Here is a 26,326-nt window from a genome sequence, read left to right as displayed (position 1 = left end):
TTTTTATTAAAATAATTGGATTAATGGCTAGGATGTTTATTCATTCATTTGTCTTGATTATTACATTACATCTTTGAAACTTACTCTGCCTAATTCATTTTAAACGACTGAATAGTTGTTATAAGCCTCCACACGATCAAAGTAACTATAGACTGGTTTTATAAGCCTGTGCTCTATCACTCAGGTAGTAAAATAAAATATTATTATAGTAAATTTACCGAGATGAAATGTAGAAATTCGTCTTATGAATCATTATTTGTTCTTCAGCAAAAATGGATGGTGGCTAGCAGTGGAATCTAGGACAATACCAAATGAATTAATACAAAATCAGTCCATGGAAATTTAGTTCTTAAATTAGTATATTGGGAATTTCTATACATATGGATATATATTTTCCACATAACTATAAATACGAATGTACAGCCTAATTGACTTCGTCGAAAAGAAAATTTACTTCGCCGAATTCTCTTCATTTTTATGCAATGACACAATGGATTATTTCAACTATTTGAAGATAAACTAGTAAATATAATTAATGAATGAAGCCGAAGTAAAAGGGGTTGTGTAACATCAAAATCTATTATCCATTTGGTTATTAATATAATTATCGACAATATATGTGGATAAAATAATTGTTCATTAAAGTAACAGATTTAAGTTACTGATCCGTAAAACTTATTACTCGTCTGAGGTCATACTAATTGAAGTCAACACGTAAGCGATTATGTCACATCCTAATGTCTTGATCAAATTACATTTGAAAATGACTGAGATTAAGTGTAGAGGTTAACAGATTTTCGAAATTTAGTTATTTAATTATGAATCAAGTATAGGGAACTGTTGATTTTGAAAGTGTGCGAATTCAAAGTGGGAAATACAAATAAGCATAAATTATAACTCTATAACAACTTATACAGCTTTCAAAAAGAACATGATTGACGGACTGATATAAAACTGACACCTACTCACATTTTATTTATGAAAACACATAAATATTGGTATGAAGGGGCATCAGATATATATGCGCCACACAAATCTCATTTGATTTGTGTGAGGGCTACACCCGGAGAGTTTGACCTAAAGATCTAATCCACAAGGCAGTGGAGCATCGTGAGGAGATGCAGTCCCATGCCAGGATGTTTGTGATGCGTTTCTTCTCATCCAAATGTAAATTGTTACTCCAGGACTGACCTGCGTCAACACCTGAACTAAGGATAGGGAGTGAAGTAGTCGAACGCATCGACAACTCCACTTATCTTGGAAGTCTGATCAGTCCTAATGGGTTGATGTCTGACGAAATCTCATCACGGATTTAAAAAGCTCGTTTGGCTTTTGCCAACTTACGTCATCTATGGCGAAGACGAGATATCCGTCTATCAATTAAGGGACGAGTATACTGCGCAACAGTTCGTTCTGTTCTACTTTACGGCTGTGAAACATGGCCATTAAGAGTAGAAGATACTCGTAGGTTACTAGTATTTGACCACAGATGCCTTAGAAATATTGCTCTCATCTGCTGGGATAACCGGGTAAGTAATAGCGAGGTTAGAGACAGGGTATTAGGGAACGATGGTAAATCAGTTGATGAGGTTATGAATCTTCATTGACTAAGATGGTTGGGCCACGTGTTATGTATGCCTGAACACCGATTACCACGACGTGCTATGCTGACTAGTATTGGCGACGGTTGGAAGAGAGTTAGGGGCGGCCAAACGAAAACGTGGCATCAGTGTTTGAAGTCACTAACTTCTAGTCTGAGCCATGTTGGTAAATGCAGACTACCTGGTTAGGGTCCGCGTGACTATCATAACCAATGGTTGGAGACTGTGTGACATGGCTCAGAATCGATCACAATGGCGTAGGTGTATATACTCTTTATCTTCCCTTAAACCTTGAGATTAAAATTGCTTCATAACTTTCTTCCTTCCTATACTATATCCTTATATACAACCTATAATTTATATACTACCACCACCACTAAATTAACTACTATGAATCCGGTGTTGATCTTGTTGTGCTAACGAGGTATGGCAACTTGGACCGATGCATATATGTGCCTGGTCCTACGTTGTAGCTGACTGACTGCAGTCCCATGGTAGCCGTTGACCAACGATTGACTCATACGCCATTTGTTCCCTCAGGATACTGGAGCCCATGTGCACCATTTGTTTGGAATTAGGGTTTTCCAACTCCCCTAGGTTTATTTATTTATTTAAACACATACATATTGGTACAAAGGGGCACCAGACCCTCCGTGTCCACCAGCCGGTTAAAGCACCGAACATTCGCTTTTCGTCCTCTCAATTTCGTAAACAACACCCCCGCCACAAGAAGACAGTGAGTAGGACTTCCCTGGCAGAGGCTATATAGGCGTGGCCATGTGAGAGCATTTCGAGAGGGAGAGTGGACTCTCCCCGCTCTCGGCCGTACCAGGGCGTTTGGGGGCACCTATTCACAGGGCTCATACTTTTCATTTATATGTAAACAATTGAAAGAGCACAAACTGATAACCGCTTGAGATCAATAATCTAATATGATCAACTATTTTTTCCGCGAACTAATGTATTCAGTCAGAAAGTTTTAAAAATAAAGTGCAGAACAAAATGTTCAATGTCCTACCTTACATTAGTGCTAGAGAAAAGAAATAAGTAACAATGTTGGGAGCTAATGGTGAGCAACATGAGATTGGGTGATATCAGAAGCATGTGGAATGTTGATGCATCCTAATTTATCATACTGTAAAAGGATATTTATCCTTATTCTACATAAAAAGGGAAACTGGATTAACAATGGTTTTGTGAACTTGACTGAAGAAACTGAAGGTTGATCTGGTATATAAACCTAAATAGCTTCGCAATAAACGGACGACTACAGTTTAAAATCTAATTTTGAGTTAACAAAAAGGAGCAAAAACTTAAACTTATGGTTTCGTATGCCATATTTCCACAACTTATTAACATCCCTTTGGGAGAAATAATAGACAATACGAGTCAATACTTGAAATGAACCACAGTAAGATTGAAATAATCCCAAGATCGAACTTAACATGTATTTAGATGAGCAGAATAGATTGAATCACTTCAAAGTAATTCTATCATCATTTATTTGTCAGATTCTAGATTTCCTTGCATAATAAGTAGATAAAACTTATGTAACACATGTAACTTGTAATAAATATGTCAATTTAGCTGAATAATTAAGTTCTCTGCTTTGTAATTAGTTATGTCAACTTTTCTGGACGAATCTGGCTAGTCATCACAGTATATAGTAGAGTGTAATGCTTTATTTCAAGTTATTAGGTTTTGGATGACATACCACATCTATATATTCGAATAGAATTCAGTAATCAATGTTTAATGTTATACAAACATGACGATGTACCAACCATCTCTTAACAAGAATTACATTGGCTAAGAATCTATTGAAGTAGGTAGAGTTGGATGTTATATAATTTAGAAACCATTGTAAGTACAATACGTAACACATCATATATATCCCATGTATATAGAATACATTCTCCAATTTTTTAGAAACAAACATGCTTATCAAAAATAAATAAGCTAACAAATTTAACTCAAAAGCAACTGAACTTCAATAGATAAATGCATGTATGCACAGAAAAAAAAGAAGCAGAAGTAAAAACCACCATTATATATATATATATGCGTAGGTGTTGCATACACATTATTCGATAAAACTTCACTATTACACGGAAATTACACCTTTTTTCAATACACACAATACACCAAATAAGTAGTAAAGGTAAGGCGCTAAAAATTAACCAACAATAATGTCAATAATGTGAAATGATAAATAATGTAAAGACTAGATAATAAATGTTATTTAAGAGGAAAACAACATATGTAAAATGATGAAACAAGGGGATGGGAATATTAAATACAGGGAAATAGATTTTGTTTCTTTATAAACACAAAGAAAATGAGAAAAACAGTATCAGTTTAACTCATAGTTTTTGGATAAAGATGATACACCAGTTAGTGATTATTATTATTTTCAACTATCTACAATGTTTGATGTGAAATGTTAATTCATTAACTTGTGATTTGGATTGCTCCAAAGTAGTGACGAGTAAACTTGTGAAAAACGGAATTTAACGTAAAATGATGAAATGTCAGGCACAGAGAATAATAATGATTGTTACTTTCATTATTTTGATTATAGGCACAACAAGAAAGCAAATATGGATGAACTCAGAGAAAAAAAAGGAAAGTTTCAAAAAATTTCAATCACATAACACGTGTTGAGGATGTAAGCACAAAAAAGGTAATTAATTGTCCTCTTTAGTGGTAAGAGGATGAGTAATTAAAAAAAAGAGAAATTAACAGCGGTAGTGATAGTCCAACTGATATTACTAATAAACGAAAGCCCGATCAATATTTTGCAAACATAATTCCATAGAATTAAATCTTATTTGCGATATAACCGACAAGAGCAGCTAAACCCAGTGCTCCAACAGCTCCAGTGGCAAGCCCACCAACATTACGTAGTGTTTTCCAGATTAGTTCCTGTCCATCATTTACAAATTGGTGACCACTGAATTCGATTAATCCAGACTGTAATAGAAAATCGAAATTAGAACAGAAAATATCGAAGCAGAATACTGAAAAAGAAAATCATATTTGTAAAAATCCTCAATGATTGAAATCAGAATAACTCTAACATTTCGCTTGGCGGTTTGGCCCAAACTTTTTTAGGGAAACAATCAAACATTAAAACTACCGAATGTAAATATGATTTACAAATTAACTTTATACTAAATAAATTGTCCAATCTCAATAACGTTCAACGTGGGATTTGTTGTAGAGCGCATGCGTCATTTGGTGTGAAATGTGAAGAAATTGTGGTAGGTGTATGCATATCGGATGTTATAAAAACCATCAATCATGAATGGCCTCAGAATATGATCGGTAATGTCAAATAATCTGTAGGGTTTCAAACAATAAGTCCCTCTGATAAATTTGGATAACGTAATACGAAGACGAAGACTACTATCAAATAGAGACCCTGTTTAAAAGGATTAACCGTATTTGTACAAACGATGCTATTGATGATTAAATGAGGTTGTTGAACAAAACATTAGTGGAAAATGGTTATTTTTTAAAATTCATAAATCGATGGAAAAATCACAGTATAAAGAGACCCGCGGTGGTGTGTGCTACTTATGTCGACACAAGTGGTATATACCGCTAGTCAGGAATAGAATGTCTGGCAGCAGAAGCTCAAAAAGATTGAGAAGGAAAGAATGGGAACAGAAAGCAATTGGCATGAAAAGGCAGGGATATTAAAGTCTGAGACGATTGACTAATATTTGCAAAAGGAACAGTCAAGTTTCAGACAATTGATTGGCATTTTGCAAACTAAGTATTCACTGTATAGTTCTCAAATTTTACTAAGATGTTCTGTAATTTTGTGTTTAAATACATTCAATTGTCCCCACTTGTGTTCTCATGCACTACATAACTACATCTTTGGCACAGAAAAAGCCTGTCTACATCACCCTACCATCCAGAGGTAAGTCGAATAGACTTATGTTGAAACAAAAGCTGAAATTAATTGTCAGCAAAACATCCTATGCGGTAAAAGGTCATTATTACCGGAAAAACAAGGTCCATGCTTCACCCGAAACCTAAACGGCAGGTAAACTATTGAGTCACATTCCAATGAGTCTGTCAATTTACATGTGTGTGTGTGGCCATACATACATAAGGAAGAGCAATCGTGGTATGCAAATTAGAGTATCTGAACACGTACCTAAATGGTTGCGAAAATAAATGAAACCAAATGACCCAATAAGAGTATATGACTAACAGTCATTGTCCTCTATTGCTAAATACATGGTTGAAACAGGTAATAAGATTGATCTTAACTCAACTTCTTTGGCTTGTACAAGTGTTCAAAGGCGTAAACTCAGGTTTATTGAGGCCTTGATCATACGAAAATTGAATCCCCTTTTGTGTTCAAAAATAGTTTGTTCACACCCTTGACCAACCCTGGTAATACTGTTTTATTATTCAGTGTGGTGAATTTCACATTTTTAAACATTATTTTACATGTTATCTTGGTTTCCCCTTACGTTCCACTTGTCTAACTGACCTTTTAATTTTTCATATATGAATGTTCTTAACCAGTATGCGTTTGGTCAGATTGTTCAAAATGCACTGCGCTAATATATCACATAATTCTAATAATCTTCGTCTCCTTATTACAATATCTAAATCTAAAAGGTATTACAGATTAAATATATCACAGAGAAACGGTATAATCCAAGGTTATTGACCATTATTACTACACGAATTGATTCAGCTTGAACAAAAACTTTAGTATAAAAACTAAACCCGCCCTGTTGGATTACCATGCACAGGTTTTCGCACGAGAGTACGAGGACATTTGATTCGTATGACAGCCAATGGTATTACTATCCGGCAATATAAACCTCGATAGGCTTCTTTTTTCCCAACCCACGACTCACTAACTGAAGGTGCTCAGTGTAAGCCAATAGATCAATTACTCATCCGCTGCTACTAATGTTGCTGCAACTACCCACTGGTGAATGACTGTAAAAGTTTAAGAAAAACTCGGATAATATAACGATAACCACCTAACTATAGGACAGAGAAAGCTAAGATGAAACAAGTATTTTATGATTCATAAGACTGTCCAATTAAAAAACTCATTTGGGGTATAAATCTACTGTAGCCCTACAAATCTTAACTATTTTAAAAACACATGGAAGTGAGTAACAAACAAAACAGCATGTTCCAAAAGTATGTGTCGATCAAGATTGTTACACATTTGGGTAAAATTTAAAAAGTCAAATATGGAGTCAAAATAATGACAGCAATCAGAGTCGACTAGCTAGACGAACACAGTATATACAGTTGTATTAACTAGCTGTTATGTCAGGAATACTGAGAGGACTTAGTAGCGAACCATGAAATTCATGAGTTTCGGACCCAAATTCATAGGATACTTGTTTTCTTCAATCAAGGATTTGGCTTAACCAAACGTTCCACAAGATTACTAACTTTTTAGAGAAAAAAGGCTCCATTCTAAGAATTTTGGTTGGATCAAAGAAAAAACGAATATGGTAAGTAAAGGTAAACGACGTACCCAACCATCATGAAGATTAATCCAATTCTTCAACTTCTCATCGGAATACTGACTTGTTATTTTGATAAGCATCTTTATTGCATCACTATGTCCATGTTTGGATAATCTTAAGACCAGTATACGTAGAAATGCAAACATTGCTACAATACGTCCCCAGTTTAATTTTTCAAATAAGCCATCTAATACTTCAAGATAGAATATTTCCAAAGCTGTCTTATCAACTGGTTTGTCGGAATCGATACCCAAACTTTCAGCAACTGGTTCTATTTCATGTGTTCGACTGAAACGTTGATTAAAATCTCTGACCAACTGAAGTAATGATTTGATAATTTCTTGTCCATTAGGAACAAAAGTTAGATCAGTATTCGTGTTGTCAGCTAAGTCAGTCAGGTAACTGGCATCCTGTTTATTTGTACTAGCTAGTAGGAAAGAGTGACATAATACTGAGGTTTGTAGTCGGAAATCCGTAGAATTAGACATTCTGAAATGCATTTAATACAGAAAATGAGTTATTAAAATGGAGTGAAGCAGATGTTATCAATATGTAGGAGGAAATTATCCACTTCTTGACGAAACGATAGCAAATAAAAAACATCAGTTAAAGTAAGATAGAAATGTGGAGGTTTACAAAGTTTGTATCATCTACTGAATGGCATACGAGCATTTCTTCAATCCCGTAACATGGATATACTGCGTTTCTGAAACAGTCATACAAGAGCCAAGTAAAGTTATTAACCTAACATCGCATCTTTTAATACAGTGGCTGTGGTTAAAACATTTAACTGGTTTGGAGTCAGAAACGTAAACCTGTATATGGTTACTAAACTGGGTTATTTTTGAACCTTTAGGTTAATGTGATACACACAAACGATCTCCCTTTAGCATACCAGAGGACCTGATTTCACCATTTACGGTTTTAAAGGCGTAGTTATATTATTAAATTACAAAACAAGACAGGTGTGTACAGTCAGTCAGTCAGCTACAACGTAGGACCAGGCACATATATGCATCGGTCCAAGTTGCAATACCTCATTAGCAAAACAAGATGAACACCGAATTCATAGAAGTAGTTAATTTAGTGGTGGTAATATATAAACGAAAAATTGTATATAAGGATATAGTACAGGAAGAAAGATATGAAGCAATTTTAATCTCATAGTTTAAGGGAAGATAAAGAGTATATACACCTACGCCATTGTGATCGATTCTGAGCCATGTCACACAGTCTCCAACCATTGGTTACAATAGTCACGCGGACCCCAACCAGGTAGTCTGCATTTACCAACATGGCTCAGACCAGAAGTTAGTGACTTCAAGCACTGATGTCACGTTTCGGTTTGGCCGCCCCTAACTCTCTTCCAACCGTCGCCAATACTAGTCAGCATAGCACGTCGTGGTAATCGGTGTTCAGGCATACATAACACGTGGCCCAATCATCTCAGTCGATGAAGATTCATGACCTTACCAACTGATTTACCATCGTTCCCTAATACCCTGTCTCTAACCTCGCTATTACTTACCCGGTGATCCCAGCAATATTTTTAAGATATCTGTGATCAAATACTGGTAAATTACGCGCATTCTCTACTCTTAATGGCCATGTTTCACAGCCGTAAAGTAGAACAGAACGAACTGTTGCGCAGTATACTCATCCCTTAATTGATAGACGGATATCTCGTCTTCGCCATAGATGACGTAAGTTGGCAAAAGCCAAACGAGCTTTTTGAATCCGTGCTGAGATTTCGTCAGACACCACCTCATTAGGGTTGATCAGACTTCCAAGATAAGTGGAGTTGTCGATGCGTTCGACTACTTCACTCCCTATCCTTAGTTCAGGTGTTGACGCAGGTCAGTCCTGGAGTAACAATTTACATTTAAAGGGGGAGAAACGCATTCCAAATATCCTGGCGTTGTTACTCAGTGCTAACAAAAAACTTTGCATTTTGTCAGCGTCTTCACCAAACAGGACTGTCATTTGCGTATTCTAAGTGGATAAGTGGACCTCCTGGAAGGAGATCAATTCCTGAAAATTCAGTCGACGAAAACGTTATTTCAAGTAGGTCTATGATGAAGTTAAACAAAAATGGAGATAGTAGACACTCTTGTCGGACACCATCTAAGGTTGCGAAATCAGATGACAGTTAGCATAAGCTCTCACTCGACTGGTAGTGTTCGAGTAAAGAGCCTTCACAAGGTTTATGTGCTTCTGAGGTACACCTTTCAATGATAGACACTACCACAGAACCTCTAGGTCTATGAAGTCGAATGCTGCTTTCAAGTCAAGAAAAACTATCATTGTCGGACGCAGATAAGCATGTCTGTGTTCTAAAACCTGATGAATAGTGAAGATGTGGTCGATACAGCCACGGCCAGGTCTGAAGCCAGTCTGATTTTCTCGTGTTTGCAGTTCACGAGTCTTAGTTAGGAGCCCAATAACTATTGAGGCTAGTATTTTAGATGCTATATTAGTCGAACTAATCCCTCTATGATTATCACAGGATGATTTGGACCCCTTCTTATATATTGGGACAATCAGAGATTGTGACCAGTCATATGGGATTACGCCCAACTACCAGATTTTAGCTAAAATATTAGTCAACCTAATCGCTAAAATTGGACCACCATAGCTAAAGACATCTGGACCAGCTGCTCTTCCTCGTTTCAGATTACCTATAGCCTTTTGAACTTCAGCTAGAGTCGGAGGACCAACTTCAACGTTCCATTCAGACTGTTTAGTGTTGAAAGACGAAGTGGGAGGAATAATAGGAATTGAAGGGAATTGGTTATGAACACAGAGATCTTGAGTGCTGTTCGAAGTATAAGGGCAGTTATCACTTCCCGGTTGCCCACAGCGTGGAAGGGTTCTTCTAGAGGTACCTGAAAAGGAAATTGGATTACAAGTGATCTTAGTGACCTGAGAGAGTGACCGCAGTACCCAAGGGACGACTATTTAAAGTCGGTCACACACGACCGTTTTGTGGGTAATTTTTTGTTAGCTCCGTATTTGTTGAGACCTTACCGTCGGAGACGGATACTCGTGGGCTAAGGTGAGGTGTACACTTTTAAGGTCAACCTTTTTTAACCCCACACTACCTTTGTGGGAAGGTAACATTGCTGTTATGCTAGGTGTCTGGGGAAAACACCTTACTGTCGTCACGCCTTTGTATAGTCAACAGTACGACTTCACCCTTGGACCTTGGATTTGCTGTTTTTAGTCATACCGCTCTTCAACCCACCTGTCTGGCATAGTAGGACCTCTAGGAACGATTGTTCCAGCCAGTATAGCTCGATTAGTTCATCATGACAAGCAAGCTCGACCACCACAACCTGCAGTTAGTGGGATCTCTCATCAGAAATATACTGCCCGATGAGGTCCCAGGGGTACATATCTCGAAAGTCATCAGACTCGGTAAATATGTTGGAGGCGAAACCCAACAGAGAAGGATCCTTAAATTAGTACTCGGTAATTTTGAGGAAAGGGACGTAGTACTAAATAACGCACGCAAAACTCGTGACTCAAACATTCGTATTCGACCCGACTGGTCACTTGAGGATCGGATCAAGTGGAAGAATGCCCTAACAGAGTTAAAAACTCGAAGGCTAAACGGTGAAGCGAACCTTACGATTAAGGGTTTTCGGGTAGTCAGGTCTTGGAAGCCAATGCTTCCGAGACCTGTGTGGGTAGAACGTATGTCTCCAAAAACACCTTAAATGTGTGTTACACGAATGCTCGTAGTCTTCGGAATAAGATGTCTGAGCTAAGTTTGATGGTAGACGAATTAAATCCGGATATAATTGTTATCACCGAAACTTGGTTCACTGTAGATATAGAATGTTCTCCAGTCATTTCAGGCTACATCTGTATCAGAAGTGATAGAGTTAGAAGTCGCAAGGGAGGAGGCATAATATTATATGTTAGGGACCACTTCCGCACAAACTCGATCATATCGGAGGCGCATGTAAGTGGTACGTGTGAGGTAGTATGTTGTACAATTAGGTCTAGAAACGGGTTAGTGACGATAGGAGGAATATATCGTAGTCCGTGTTGTCTCGCTGACGACTTTATCCTAAAACACGTCTGTTCTCGGAGTAAAGCAGAATGTTGTCTCATCGTTGGAGACTTCAATGCACCCCATATAAACTGGATAGAGCTCACAGCTCCAGGTGGGGGTTTCGATAGCGTCCTTCTGTCATCAATTATTCAATGTGCACTTGTACAATGTATCGTTAAGCCGACGCATATAGACTTGAAACATAATCCGTCATTGATAGACCTTGTCTTCACACACCACTGTGAAGATATCGTCGACATTCAACACCTTCCCCCACTGGTGAATAGTAACCATGTCGTACTTTCCTTTAAGTTCCGGATACATGGTATAGAATTTGCATCTGCTCCACCCCGTCCTAATATCTGGAGAGCTAATATTCCGGCAATCAGGGACTATGCTATCTCGATTGACTGGTCGGTCGATGCTGATGGATCGATTGATGATGCATGGAATAGGTTCAAGTCTACGTTCGAATCCGTAACTCAACCGTTTATCCCATGGTCAGTACGTAAGCTATCACATTGCCCTCCATGGATTAATAAGGAAACCCGGAAGCTGTTGAAGCGTAGAAAACACTTCTGGGACTTGTTCTTGTCAACAGGTCAGGCATCATTTAAATGCAAAAATAAAAACCCGGAATATATGTAAAAAGACCATAGCTAAATCCCGTACCGCTTACGAACGACAGTTGGCATACAATAGCCGTACCTGTCCGAAGCGACTGTTTTCGTACGTTAAAAGGCGGACGAAACGTAGTGATGGTATCCCCCCGTTACTGTTAAGCGAAAATTCAGATTTTTTGACTGAATCTGATTTAGCAAAAGCTGAGACATTTGCAAACTATTTCAGCGAAGTCTACTCTACGTGTAGTGTCACAACTACTTGTCCCATTGACAACGAGATACCAGCCATAGGACCTATACACGTGACCGAGGATATTGTTCTTCCTTTGATAACTAACTTCAAACCTTGCAATATACCGGGTCCCGATGGGTTACACCCACGTTTGCTGTCATCGCTTGCGGACATTATCTCAAGACCGCTCACGACGCTCTTCAACATATCCCTTTCACGAGCTCAACTACCTAGAGACTGGAAAGACGCCATAGTTAGTTGGACGGATGGTATCTAACTACCGGCCTGTTAGCCTGACCAGCATAGTAGTTAAGTTACTTGAAAAATGAATTCGAGCTAAGCTACTGAGTCACATAGATTCGTACAATCTGTTAACTCCCGAGCAACATGGGTTTCGTAACAAGGATTCAAGCTTGACTAACTTACTCATTGCGAGAGAGGATTGGACAACTGCTCTAGACAACGGCCTGTCTGTCGACGTGATATTCATAGATTTTAGCAAAGCGTTTGATAAGGTTTCACACTTAGGTCTTATGCAAAAGCTCTCGAGCTTTGGAATAACAGGTGCTATACAGGAATGGATAGGAAGCTTCTTATGTGACCGCAGACAGAGAGTAAGGGTCAATGGAACGCTATCTGAATGGAAACCGGTCAAAAGTGGTGTACCCAAAGGCACCATCTTGGGCCCTTTACTTTTCCTTCTGTATATTAATGAACTACCTTTATTACTTAAGTCGTCGACGTTATTGTTTGCGGATGATGTTAAAATTTGGAGAACAATAAGAAATGAGACTGATCGTTGTTATCTGCAAGCAGATTTAGACGAATTAGTTAGGTGGGCTCATGATTGGGGCCTGGAAGTTAATTCCAGGAAGAGCGTGTTCATGCACATCGGGCACGACATTAGTTACCACTATACCATTAATGGTACATCTCTGCCACGCGTTCAAGAGCACAAAGACTTAGGAGTAATCATAAGTCACGACTTAAAAACTACTACGTACTGCAATGCGGTTGCTTCCAAAGGCTATCGCGCGCTATGGTCGCTTCGCAGAGCATTTAAATGCTTCGACGAGGATATGTTTCGAATTTTATATCCCACCTATGTAAGGCCACGCTTAGAATACTGTATCCAAGCAGCTAGCCCTTGTCTGATAAAGGATACTAAATCGCTTGAGCGTGTCCAGCGTGTAGGGACAAAATTAGTAAAGGGTCTTTCTAAACTCCCTTACGATGAGCGTTTAAAACGTCTAAACCTTTTCCCCTTATCTTATCGTAGGACGCGAGGTGACCTTATACTGGCATTTCGTATCTTTAATTATGATCTGGGTGTTAATATGTCTTATCTTTTTGCTCCCTCCAGCACTAATAATCTCCGAGGTCATAGCAAGAAGGTTCTGAAACCGCGATCTAATAAACTAAAGGTGGGGTCCCGTTTTTCTCATCGAGTGGTCAATGATTGGAACGCTTTACCAGAACAAGTGGTATCAGCACCATCAGTGAACATTTTCAAAAAGAAGCTGGACCTTCACTGGAAGGAAATCTGTCAGGATTAACACAGGTTTATCAACCTACTATCCTTATTACTGAAGACGTCAAGGTAGCAGCAACGGTCGAGAGGTGTGTACGGACTGGAATCTAATTAACGATTCGTGCACTTACTGAAGAACAACTACAGAGATTAAGATAAGACTACTCATTATTTCGCTGTTTTTTCTATATCAGCAATGATTGGTTTTTTAGTAGACAGGCGAACCAACGTAGGATATGATACCAATGAGTATTCTTTAAAATTGAGCTTCTCAGACTAGACAGATAAGATATTAGGACAAACAAAATAAACACGAAGGATGAACAAAGTAATAAAACCTACCACTACTAGCCAATACTAGATAAAACCAACAAAGGACAATCAATTTCAGACTGTTTAAATGTAAGCAAACCTTTAGTTTTACCATAGATAAGTATACGATTCAACATATAGTAAACACCTAGCTTGATGTTACCTATAAGTCTGAGGAAATAAATATCACGAATTTCTCCAAAAATCATAGGATGTCTAGCGGAGCATGATGAGACTTTTTATCCATCGTGTGGTTAAATTTCCAATTAACTACATTACAAATACAAAGGCTGCTAGTATTCTTCATCGGCCATGAGCAGCAACAGGTAGTGAAGTTACAAAATAAGATGTGACTGAAACAAACAATGTAACGCATCTATCAGGTGTAAATTTTTGTACTCAACCGATAAAGTTTGGGTAAGGTATAAATCCCACCTAACTTGAAGTGGGAACCAGTAAGTCTTGGTAATTCTGGAGAAAAAGATGATAATCCAAGACTACCAACTAGTGTGGAATTTGGTTGATCACCACGAGTTACAAGACACAGGTGGGAATAAATACAGAACGCGGGACGGTTTTTTATTCACTTGGTGTGACAATTTAATTTAATAGAGAACATATCCGAAAATAAAACTGGAAGTGGAATACGAAGTAGGCAGTGCCGGGACAAACTAATAAGACTAGAAATGGAAGGAATATCAAGACGTTTGAGTGCATTTACGATACTGTAAAATCAAGTATCAAGTAGATATTTGCAGGAAATCATAATGCTTCTGAGAAGCGTGAGAATGTTACAGTTCACTAAGAATTAGAATAACGTGAAAACAATTAATTATACCAAAATTCTATAGCAAGATAATCAAGGTATGTAAACATTTGACTGTGATAAGAATAAGTATTAAGAGTACGAAGACTTACAAAACTCCGCGGGCTTTATGGGTCTTATAGGACTGACGAACTGTAGCGCCGTTGTTAAACTTTGAGTGTTTTCTTAACAAGGCAAGTCTCTCTTCAATCTTCAGTTTTCATAAAATGGTTCAGATGGCTCAAGTGGTTGGAGATGAAACAGAAAGAGCTTTGGCTCAATGGGCTTTCGTATCTAGGAGCAGTGTATCACCTAATCCTGCAGGTAGGGAGCCAGGTATATGTAGGGAAATATTAGTAAATTATGGTGAAATACTACCCTGAGTACTTAATAATATGCTAAGTTTCGTTTTAAAGAACTCCTGAGAAGTCTCTTGAACCACCTCAACCCGCAGTGAATTCCAGGATCCAGCAACTTGGAAAGGGTGTGTCTACAGTCCATTCTGCAGTGTTCTATCTGTAGTTTCTGGGTATTATCCTCAATGTTTTGTGTTAGGTCTGAGCCTAAGTAAGTATTTTAGAGTGTACTCAGGACTATTTAGGATACTATAATCCATTATAAGGTCACCCCTGAGACGACTATACTCTGACGATGAGATCTTCGAGAGATTTGAATTTAAGTCATCGGACTGATTTCGTGTCTCGCCTCGGAATAGGTTCCATCGTATTCCTATCCTTTTTAAGTTAGAGAGGAAAAACTGTAATTCCATACTTTAAATGAGGCTTGATAAAACAAATGAAGAATAAGTTGAAAGTTCTCCCGTCAATTGGCACAAAAGTGCTTTTCGACTTCACCAGTGCTAATTTAGTTCCATAGGCCTTTTCGTCGCAGTTGCTGCTAGACTCTAGATCATTGGGTACCGAAACCCTTGGATCTTTTTTAGATTAGGTTAACTCTGAGGGAGAGTTGCCTTAGTTGCATGCGCGATCTGCAGTATATCTCAGACGGAATACTTTGTACTTTGAAATCTTAAAAGTAAGTCCTTTGACATCCACCCAACTTTGAAGTTCAGTCAGATCCTTCTGAAGTACAAGATTATCAAAAACTTCCCCTCAGCATTTCACATCGTCGGTGAAGAATGTCAATTATCAAAATTAAGAAGAAGAGGTCCTAGTGCCGAACCCTGAGGGACTCCACTAGGACATTCCATTATCCGAGAAAAAGTGAAGTTTACCCTTACTCTAGGAAGTCGAGTGTTCAGATATGAAACAAACCAGTCAATTACTGGTGACTTGATACCTAATGGTTTGAGCCTTTTGATGAGACATACTTGACTGTCCCTGTTAAAAGCTTTGAGGATGTCAACGTATGGACACACCAAGTGAAGCCACATTTTGCCGAGGGAGCCAGGACCGAGACGTCAGCAATTTAGAATTCTTACTTTGTAAAGATTCGCTTTTAGTATGGCGGCTTCTGAGTGTTTCTTCACCAGGTTTTTAACTTTACGTTTCAGAATAGTGAAGGATCTTCATTGTACTTGAAGGACCGAGCTTCAGTAGAGTTATCCTCTCAAACATATGTGTGTTCAGACTTGACTTCAGGAAGACTGAAGTCTCCTAGAACCAGGTTGAGCGTATCCGAGACGAATAGAGCAGGATAATCCCTCCAGCATGCGATTTTCGTACCTGTAAATGTCTCCAACTAGACACTTCCAGGTGTTAGACAATCCCAGTGAGCACCGTACAGGTTCATCAAGGCTGGTTAACTTGGGTACACACTTGTGCTATCGGGCATGATCGCAAGTACAGGGCTGCTTCGTTCTCCAATCCAGTATTTCTGTCACTGTGAAATGAGGATATGATGGTTGTTGCCAGCTCCTAGTTCGTAATTTGAGAAGACGCCCATATTTCAGATATTCTTATCAGGTGAGTATTATTAGCGGTGCATAGTCAAAGCGAACTCATAGAACTTGTATATAAGCCGTTGATGCCTTCGGCTTGAAAAGTGTGCGCGCCCCCATGCCGTTTGTCAGAATGCTCCTTATGTGAATGGATAGGCAACCTACCAACACAATGTTTTCCAGGTGGTTAGTCCCTGTCCCTTCTATATTATTTTCTCGTTCCAGGCAGTCCACAAGTGGAATAATCAGTTCCGATTCGCTTTGCAGTTTTAATCCCTTAACCTTGTGGCCTGTCCGGATGCATGTGAATTTCAGTAGGCAGCCGGTGCCCACTGGCACGAAATGCTTCGAGAATGGCGGCCGCCACCTGAGAGTATGAGAAGGTAAGCCGTGTAATCATTAGCAGCTGAAATTCCAGACTGCTTCGCCTCCACTACAACTCTTTCCAAGGTATCCTATCATTTCTGTCCTGTAGGCTAAGAGGAAAGTCATAGATGTCTTTAGGGTTCATGATTATAAAGGTACCATTTCGAAGCTTCACTGGTTTCCCAGGTTTTGGGGTATGTTGAGGTTGGGGTCCTTCTAGTTTGGTAATTAAATAGTTGCCCGGATCTCCGTTCCTCTTGTTGACTGGTTGAAAAAGCTAAGTGGTAGAGTGAACGGCCAACTCGTTAGCTGATTTTCTTATAACATCTAGGCTGTTCGGCGTTTTCGACGATAGCCTTCGATTATTTTCAACCCTGTTGACGGGTCCCAGTTGCCTACAATAAATGTTTTGTGGACCACAGTTGCATTTGGAAGGTCCGTGATGAAGGACAGTTTCACTGAGAGTATCTTACATCGATGATGCTATGGAGATCCTGAGTTTCAGCGTGCCTTTACTGACGTCAGTGCTTGCTTCATCAACACTTGTGTTGTTGAAAACATTCTTGTTTACCTCACTGCGCGTTTCCGATGGTCTACTCATTTCAGGACTATCTTTCTGCAGGGATGCTGACGATTTTTTCCGAGGACACGTCACAGTAATGACAATATTACTCTGCAAATCCTCGGCACTCATGCTACACTTACCACATGCAGTCTGACTTGCTAAATCTGTTGTAAGCAATCGCTATAATGTCTGTACATGATTTGTGAGACATTTGAATTTGTCTGACCATATACCAGAGGTGATAGCGAAATGGGATGTGTTCTTAGTGAGCTTTGTGAAGTATAATTTGTTAATTAAGTTGTAACAGAAGTTTATGACTGTGAAGAAAAGACATTATACTCAAAACGGATAACAATGTGTAGGATAAAAACCTAAAGTATACAAAACTAGCCCCTTGACGTAAAAAACCGTAAGAGTCGAATAGTAAGCTAAAGTGAAACCACGGTTAAATATTAACTAGGATAAAAGTCAAGAAGAAAAGCAATCTACCGAACGTCAAACTTAGGTCAGGTTCTTGGGACACAAAATGGTACTTCGGTTGAGTGAGGAGGTAGCAAAAGTTCATGTAATGATAGTAGGTGTAGTAGTAGTGATAGTAGGTTGTCTTACCAGTGCTTATCCTTGCAGCTTGCTTTCGAGTTGAGATTCAGCTCCTCACTGAGAGTGCTCACTGGTGGGTCGATGCCACATATTCAGGTGGGACGTTCCACTAGTTGACCACTCTAAGTTTGTTTGATCGTTGTTTTTGAAACTCCTTTCAGTGACCTCAGAGATGATTATTGCTGGAGGGAGGAAGACGGTAAGACATGTTAACATTAAAACCATGACTTAAGATACGGAGTGCCTATACAATAAGATAAAGGGAAAATGTATAGGCTTTTCTTAACGTACATAGTTGGAGGGCTTGTAAAGAATTATCATTAACTTAGTTCACACATGTTGAACACGATCCATTACGATAACATTCTTAGTCAAACATGGACCAACTGCATACACGTAATACTCTGATTGAGGTCGTGCATAGGTGAATTATAAAACCCTAAACGTATTTTCGTCAAAGCATCTGAATATTCGATGAAGTGTACATAACAGTTCCGAACCTTTGACAGCTGCCGTATTGAAATCTGCAGCTGTTTTCGAGTCATGACTTGCAACTACCTCTAAGTGCTTACATACGTGGAAGTCATTTACTGTTGACAGTATTCTGGCAACCATTAACAAGTCCAGTGTGCAGTGGCGTGCTTTTTCTAAAGTTAGTTTCGAAGCCCCAACTTTATAACCATCTGACTAGTTCGTCTAGACTAGCTGAAAAATCAAGCCGATCAACATCACTACTAATTGTTTATCAGATTATGACATCATCGCGAAACAACAGCACCGACTATTTAAGTAGTTTTCATAATTCACTTAGAGAAAAAGAAATGAGGGAGCCAAGATGGCACCTTATGTTACATCACTTTTTAACCTGTCCTCCTTCAGATAAAGCCTCATTCGCACTCATCCTATGTCCTTGTCCGTAGAGGGAGTATATTATCCGTTGTTCTATGGCACCTTTTGTTTCAAACCTCGAGAGATTTGACATGATCTCCATGAAAGACACATTATAAAATTCTTTGACAAACATCATGAATAACAGAAAAACAGCCATTTCAGGCTGTCATCCAATCCTCTCCCACAATCAGTGAGCCAATTATTCATGAGTATTTTTCCAGAAACGTGTGTTGCTTAAGAGTTATCAGATTGTATGATTTTACCTGACTTAGTAATCTGTCTTCTAAAATATCTTAACCACTATTCTAGTAAAATTGGTGGGGCCAGAAGCACAACACGATCTGTTTCCTTCATTCATGAATATAGGGCTAACTACATCATCTTTCCAACTGCTAAAGAGTTGAGTTTGAAATAATGTCCTCGATGTGTGACAGGAATCTAGTGTGTCATTCATCAAGACCTTGTTGCGTGCAAAGTTTAAAGTTAATAAGCATTTGAAGAACACTTTTCTCGTTCATAAAACCGGTCCTATAGCTGGTATCCTGGTGATGTGACCATAAGAAGTGTTGATAATAAAAAGCGCTTGGACAAGTGCTTCGAATAGTTTCACGGTATTTCCACTTTCATCGTCCTTTAAAATTTTGATTACTGATTTTCAAGTTGATTCAGTCGCAATATCAGTCGAGGCAGGACAGGGGGCTCGGTGGCCTGTGTTAGTTCGTGTGATGGTGGTTTCCCATTTCATCCAACATTCTTTTGAATGTGTCAAAAAATGGAGATCCAACATGTGCTCAGATAAAGAGTTCATCTCGTTGATGATTCTCTACCACAGTCGGTAGTCAGATGTCAAAAACTTTGCTTCAGACTTGTGTAATTTTTCGCATCGTCCCTACGTATTCTTTGTTCATCAAAGTAAGAAAAATAAGGGTATGTTAGATACAAATTGTCATTTCCTAAATTAAAAACTGCAATCACATCACCTCAGATATTTTTAATTCATAGGGAGTGAAGATTTATTTTGGCTAGATTTCCGTTATCTACCATCATCGCGATTACGGGTAGTTTGTTGTAGTTATTTAGACCTTTGTGCCATTTCACAGTCCTATCATAGGTAGATGGTGGTTATTTACAAGTAATATTCACGTTTAAATCTGATAAAGACAATGCGAAATCGATAAAGTCATAAAATCTACGTGTGTAAGGGCTGTACATTATGATAAAAGGGTCTGAAACTATCAATGATGTCGGTATCAAAATGTTCGGTGATCTTAAAATCTTGAACTAAATGATTAATAGATCAGTAAGCGTTTGGGCTACTGGCAGCTAATTTTCCACTGTGCATAAATCTGTACATTTGTGACCAATCTGCCATATGAACTGCCTAGAATCATTTATCGCCAACCGCCAAGTGACAGGCAATCCAAATTATTTCCATGGGTAATTTTGAAGCCATGGACTATCAACTTCATTGCTCACTCTGTATGCACTATTATTAGTAGTATTCACAGCAGCCTATTGGTACATAAGCACTGTGACGAAACCATTTCGCGTCTCCTCAGAAATGCATTTATACGTGCGTTTAAACGTTGTCTGAACAATATTTGCCGTATTTAAACGAGTTCTGTGGAATTTAGTGAAATATTAAGATGATTTTTTCAATACAAATGTCATGACAGTTCTACTATATGGGGGGGAAACTTGGAGATCTACGAAAGCCGTCATCCAGAAGATACAAGCGTTTATCAACAGTTGTCTGAGCAAGATACTTCGGATCCGTTGGCCAGACACTATCAGGAACAAGCAACTGTGGGAGACAAACCAGATTTCAGTGGAGGAAGAAATCAGGAAGCTCAGGAAGTGGAAAGTTTTCATCGATTATCAGGCATCAAACTTCTGTTTATTAACTATTCCTTCTGTTGCTTGACGCGTTGGTTTATTCTAGAGAAACTTTGACTGTAGTATTTGAGTTATTTTGCATTTTGTTTACGTCCTCTCGTATAACCGCTTAAATATAGCTCTCTATAGTAGGAGACTAGAAAGGATAAGCCACTTTTAGACTCAGTAAAAAGGAAACATTTGCTGTGTTGAAAGAGTGAGCACAAGCCAATAAGGAAAAGTAAAAGGAGTAATAGGCCAATCACGATCCCTTGAATTAACCCAAGAACCAAGACAGGATGGTTGCTCTTAAATAGGGGTATCATCTAGTCAAGTTCTGTGACATCAACCGAATGGTAAATTAATATGAGATCAGCGGATGTATTTTCTGAGATTTTGCGAATAAAGTATTCTTCTTTACTGTCTCACATCAACTGTAAGCCCAAATACTCTCAAACCCTTCGACCAAATTTATATTCAAGTCCTTACAGATCTATCATATCTAGTTCCCATTTTAGGCATTGTACTATGGCGTGCATAGTAACTGCATCAACTATTTTCTGTCCTAAAGGATTTTCTGATAACTTTGTCTTCAAATTTTATCAGTCTATAGTAGATGCATTAAGTTCTCCTAGGATTGGACATCAGTCAAGTGAAAACTAAGTGTTGAGTTTATCTGATAAGAACCTATGTACCCGATAGTTTGAAATGTAGTAAATGAGACCAATTGAAACTCTTATCCTTTAAATATCAACGCACACATTCTACTTTTATGGGGTATACTTTCGATGACAGTAAAGGGAATATTACTTCTAAAAAAACAAAGTCACAATTCGTGATCTAGATAACTCAGAGTGTTGCTCTGGTTGTTAGAAGGTGCATTGGCCTCATGACTTCCGAAAAATCTCAGCTTTCATCATGAGGATCACATCAGGCCTTGCAGGGTCTATCTGCGCTTTTAGCTATGTTCCCAATGGGTTACAACTGAAAAACTTACTTTTGTGTTACCCTATTCTTCACCATCTAATCTTAGCCGCATCTGCTTTTCAACTTCTGGTTCTTTTATACAATCAGTGAACGAGAATTCTTTTCGAAAAAAACATCTCCTGTCGTTGAGGTTTACATTTATTCTGTAGTATTTAGCCTTTTTATTCGTAATTTTAGACGCCACATTAAACAATCTAGTTTCATTATCTTTAAAGTATGTCAAGGGGTTCTCTAATCTGTGTAAACTGAACTTGGTGACCAATGTGATTTCTCAAGGCATTACTTTGCTGTATAAATCTTTTATTAGACCACGGTAATGTTCAGGAAGAATCCTGGGCTAATAGGTTATGCTCACCTCGACCCCTTAAAAAATAACTGACGTATCATTATGATCATAAGTATTCACCACCACAAAGGCAAGTAATAGCCAATTCATTGCATTAGGGCGGCATCACCTACATAATCACGTACATACATGTGTACTACAATTTTAGGAAGTTGAAGATGTTAGGTTAATGTGTAGGGCCAATGAAATATCTAAGGCCCTAATCAAACCATCCATGAGTCGCATCTGTGAATATCGAACAGCCTGCCAATCCTCGTCAAGCTCAAGGATAGTCGACACTTATCAACCAACCGCACACTATGGATATGTCCATGAGGTAGTGATCGCACTCTATTTCTTGTATGTATCTTTATAATTACACTTCTGCAATATCGTCGTATTCCTTCTAGGTAGTCAGCAAAATGTAGTTACAATAGCAGAATATGACGATAAGGTAATCAACTTCACTGAATAACCGCGGGATGTGATTGAAAAGTAGGCTAGTAAGTTACATCGTTCCCGTTCAACACCAATAGGCTTCAGGTCATCCACAAAGATCGCCTATATTGATGGTCCACATCTATTCTGTTCAGTACCTTTACCATTGCATTCTGTACTCAATATTTTTATAATATTTTTCACATTTCAGTCATTAATAAAAGATTTTCAGGAAAATTTATGAAAACGAAAGTGAAGGTTAGCGTCGAAACTGTTGAATGAAAAACGGAAAATAACTGTAAACATTTAAGTTGGAAAAGCTCGATGACCAGAGAAACTAGTATGACCAAAAACAGTACAGATGTTAAACAGTCTTTTTAAGACTATATTCTTCTCAGTACTCTACCTGAAATAAATGAGCTCTCTTATACTTGACAATATTTTTGTACAACTCAACTTTTAAGCTTCAAATGGTAAAAAGTCTTCTGCTGTCATCAGATTGGATCTTGGGATTTCGAGATAACATCTATGGATGATTAAAAGTACTACGGGGAATCAGATCATACCCCATGAGCGTAAAATAGTTCATCACTCATGTCAACATGACCACAAGCTGTCATGAATCCATCATGGTCTACTCACAAAAATTTCTTATTCAAGAACAAATCATACCTTGTATATTGCTCAAGGTAGGAGCTTTAAAACGACGAAAGCAAATGATATGGAATGAAAATTTTTTGTTCCGTGCTGATTCATCATAAAAAGGTGAAGCTATGGTAGTATATATATGTACCATCCGGAAATGGTACTGTCTAGAATCTCTTCCTACACAATGACACCAAACCCAAATAATATAGCAAGAAACATTCCTATTTCAGTATAACCGAAATATTTAGTCAGCTGGTAAGATCAGTGCTAAAAGGTCCAGTTTTCTCAACGTGAAGGTCACTTCATATACCATGTATTTAGAAGTGCAGGTCTATTCTAAACATTATTTTTTGGTAAATTAATTTGACATTTGTTCAAAGTTCAAGTATTCCAGCAATAATTTAAATCGTAGCAACCAGACTCTTGAGCACCAAATGAGTTTTGAAACTCATTATTGACTAAAGCTACTGATAATCTGTGAATAAATGTAGACCTGATAATACAAACAGAACTTTTATGTTGTTTTACCAGACGTTTTCTCCTTAAGAGTCGTCAAATGCTGGAATTGGCCTCCTTCTGAGCCTGTCCAAGAGACTTCACAGGAGTCCTTTAGGAGAAAACTTGACATATTCTCAAAGTATGAAGACAGAATCTTACCATTGTCCACCTGATTTTTCTTTTTCTTCTTTTGTCGTCAATATACCTAGGTTTCGATCTGCCTCCATGGAGGCATCACAATAAGGAAGCCCGTTGAACGAAAGCTTCTTGTATTCTTCTCAGAACCATTTGAACCGCTTCTGATGATTGTAATCGGAAGTGCTTGTCTAATTTCTTGATTTTGGAGAAAAACCTCAGACCAGTGGTGGTGTTCGAATGTCCACCGATGTGTAGGGGGATTTTATGGAAAACCCTTCGAAATCCTCATTGAAAAGTTTTACAAACAAAAGCTTAATATTCATTGTATTGTTCAAGCCTTTTACGACAAAGTTATAGATAGTCACGGTAATTTCTATTATGATTAGTACAGCATGTATCCGAACCCATACGTTTTGATTCAAACCAATGATCTTCGTTAGATCTAACGAAGTCACTCATGCAACCTAAGGTATCGCCTATTTAAATGGTGTTTCACCGTTGGCAAATAGCGATGATTCTGCTTTGTCAGTTATGTTTAGGGTCTATGATATAATATGCAATCTGGTCAGACCCCTCGCATATGGGTGGAGAGTGAGCATAATAGCCATACAGGAATGTGCTGGAACACCAGATTGGTCAGTAGATACTAGCTAGGGATTGTCATACGATCACTTTACCATCTCAAACCAGTCAAGGCCAGTAATCATGATGGTCTTGATCCCAGGATTATGGTGTATGTAGTTACTAAACCTCTGGCAATACTGTCTGATATCCCTTTGCGTCAGTTGAAACTCCCAAAGGATGAGAAAGACACGATCATCGGTCCAGTTTATAAAGCTGGTAGTAGATACTTAGTAACTATCCATTCGTTGTTTTAGTCAGTTTAGTTATCAAACTTACAAAAAATTATTCGGCTGTCCATTCCAAACAATGTGGATTGGAATAATCTTTTATCCAGGGAACAGTATGATTTTAGGAAAGGCCTTTCACACTTAACAAATTGTCTGAGGAGAAATATAAATATGGTCCAGTATATGTAATCTCCATAGATCTAAGTAAAGCTTTTGACAAAATCCTTCATTTTGGCCATAAGTTAAAACTAGAAAGTTTGATGACCCATTATAGAATTATAAACTGGATAAGTAACTTTCTCAGTGGAAGAAGATAGAAGATACGGGCATTCGAGGCTTCATCAACTTGTAAATATGTAAAATGTGAAGTCCACCAAGGTGCAATCTTCGATTTTCTTCCTTTTCTACTTTATGTAAATGACCTACGCACTGTAGCAAAAACATCTGTTCTACTTTTTGCAGATGACGTAAGTATTTTGAGACCCACACACAGCATGTCAAGTAGAATTACATTACACGAAGACCTAAATCCACTGGCTGAGTAGATGTGTAGGTCGTCACTTGAGGTTAATTTCAATAGAAAATATGGTGATGCAAATGCATAACTTCATTGATTCATATTACTGAAAAATAAGTTGACTTGTGTTACCTAAAGTAATGGACTATAAAAACCAAGGAGTCTTAATACTCAACGAGTAACTGTTCAGGCTTCTATTGCCAATGGCTTCGGGATTATATGGGATATTCGTCAGTGTTTTCATCACAAAGACATGAGTGAAAACCTAAATTCCATCAAAAGCACCAAAAACTCATCCAGAACTTTTGTAGTAGAAATTGTGAACTGAGTATTAATTGTAATGGCACTTAGGATATGGTCACATAGTGTTATTGCTCCCAAAGTAGATAATGTGTCCGATTTCGAGGATTCGATCAATGGTTTCAGTACTACTCACGTTGCTTGAAATGGTGAAATGAGGAAAATCTTGCATGAATGTGTGATCAGGATTCCTTTTTATTTTATGTTAACAATTATAAAGAAGTTTATATAGTTCGATTACTCCGTACAGGAGTTATAAATCCAGATTATTTATTTAGTCCATATTTCTCAACACACAAGAAGGTGAATAAAAGGTGAACGGACTTCTTGATGGAGTTATCATAGCATCAGGAGGTGGAAAATCCACTCATCTTTCGCAAAGGTTTCGGTTGTCTGAAGAACAATGTGATTTTCTACAACTTAATTGATGTACAGCATAATCTGTATTATTCTAGTTCTAAATTAGCTACAAACTTGTCTTGATAATGTGCTACAACTCTAAAATGTAACTATTAACATAGACTGAGTTAAAACGCATGGAGAAATTAACTTGTAGTTTGTGTGTTCAACTTGAAACAAGTACAGACCAGCTGGTTTCATGAGTTTTTATGTTCTACACTCCGGTTGGCTTCTATGTCTTAACAGGCTTTTTATCATCACTCGACTGATATTGATACTACAAATGTTTGCTGTTAACTAGTTCTTACAATCAACCGTTTTTTTTCTGTTACTTAGTCAAAC

General features: G+C 38.1%; 2 protein-coding genes across 2 annotated transcripts in view; one reads left to right on the top strand and one right to left on the bottom strand.

Moving 5' to 3' along the window:
• The window catches only part of Smp_172040 (putative unc-13 (munc13)), a gene marked incomplete at both ends in the record, with an annotated part of 140,266 nt that extends 137,133 nt beyond the window's left edge, over positions 1-3,133 (top strand). The window contains one exon of the mRNA XM_018794785.1: positions 3,120-3,133. Coding sequence (XP_018649163.1) covers positions 3,120-3,133 — 14 coding nt within the window. The remainder of the gene's footprint in view (positions 1-3,119) is intronic.
• A 360-nt stretch (positions 3,134-3,493) lies between these two features.
• On the bottom strand, positions 3,494-14,839 carry Smp_072180 (hypothetical protein). Its single transcript, XM_018794784.1, has 3 exons — positions 14,800-14,839; positions 7,132-7,612; positions 3,494-4,574 (listed from the first exon to the last, which is right to left on the bottom strand). The coding sequence occupies exons 2-3, from the start codon at positions 7,609-7,611 to the stop codon at positions 4,422-4,424; spliced, it is 633 nt and encodes a 210-aa protein (XP_018649162.1). The 5' UTR covers position 7,612; positions 14,800-14,839; the 3' UTR covers positions 3,494-4,421.
• Between the last annotated feature and the right edge of the window lie 11,487 nt (positions 14,840-26,326).

Source organism: Schistosoma mansoni, chromosome 1 (genome assembly GCF_000237925.1).
Source record: "Schistosoma mansoni strain Puerto Rico chromosome 1, complete genome".
In the NCBI taxonomy this organism is placed as follows: domain Eukaryota; kingdom Metazoa; phylum Platyhelminthes; class Trematoda; order Strigeidida; family Schistosomatidae; genus Schistosoma; species Schistosoma mansoni.
This window is presented reverse-complemented; position numbering and strand designations above follow the sequence as displayed.

Excerpts from the sequence above, each read along its gene's own strand:
- Smp_072180 (XM_018794784.1), bottom strand. The coding sequence starts at position 7,611 with ATGTCTAATTCTACGGATTTCCGACTACAAACCTCAGTATTATGTCAC. Across the intron at positions 4,575-7,131 it reads TTAATCTTCATGATGGTTGG|TCTGGATTAATCGAATTCAG; the intron begins GTACGTCGTTTA and ends TTTCTATTACAG.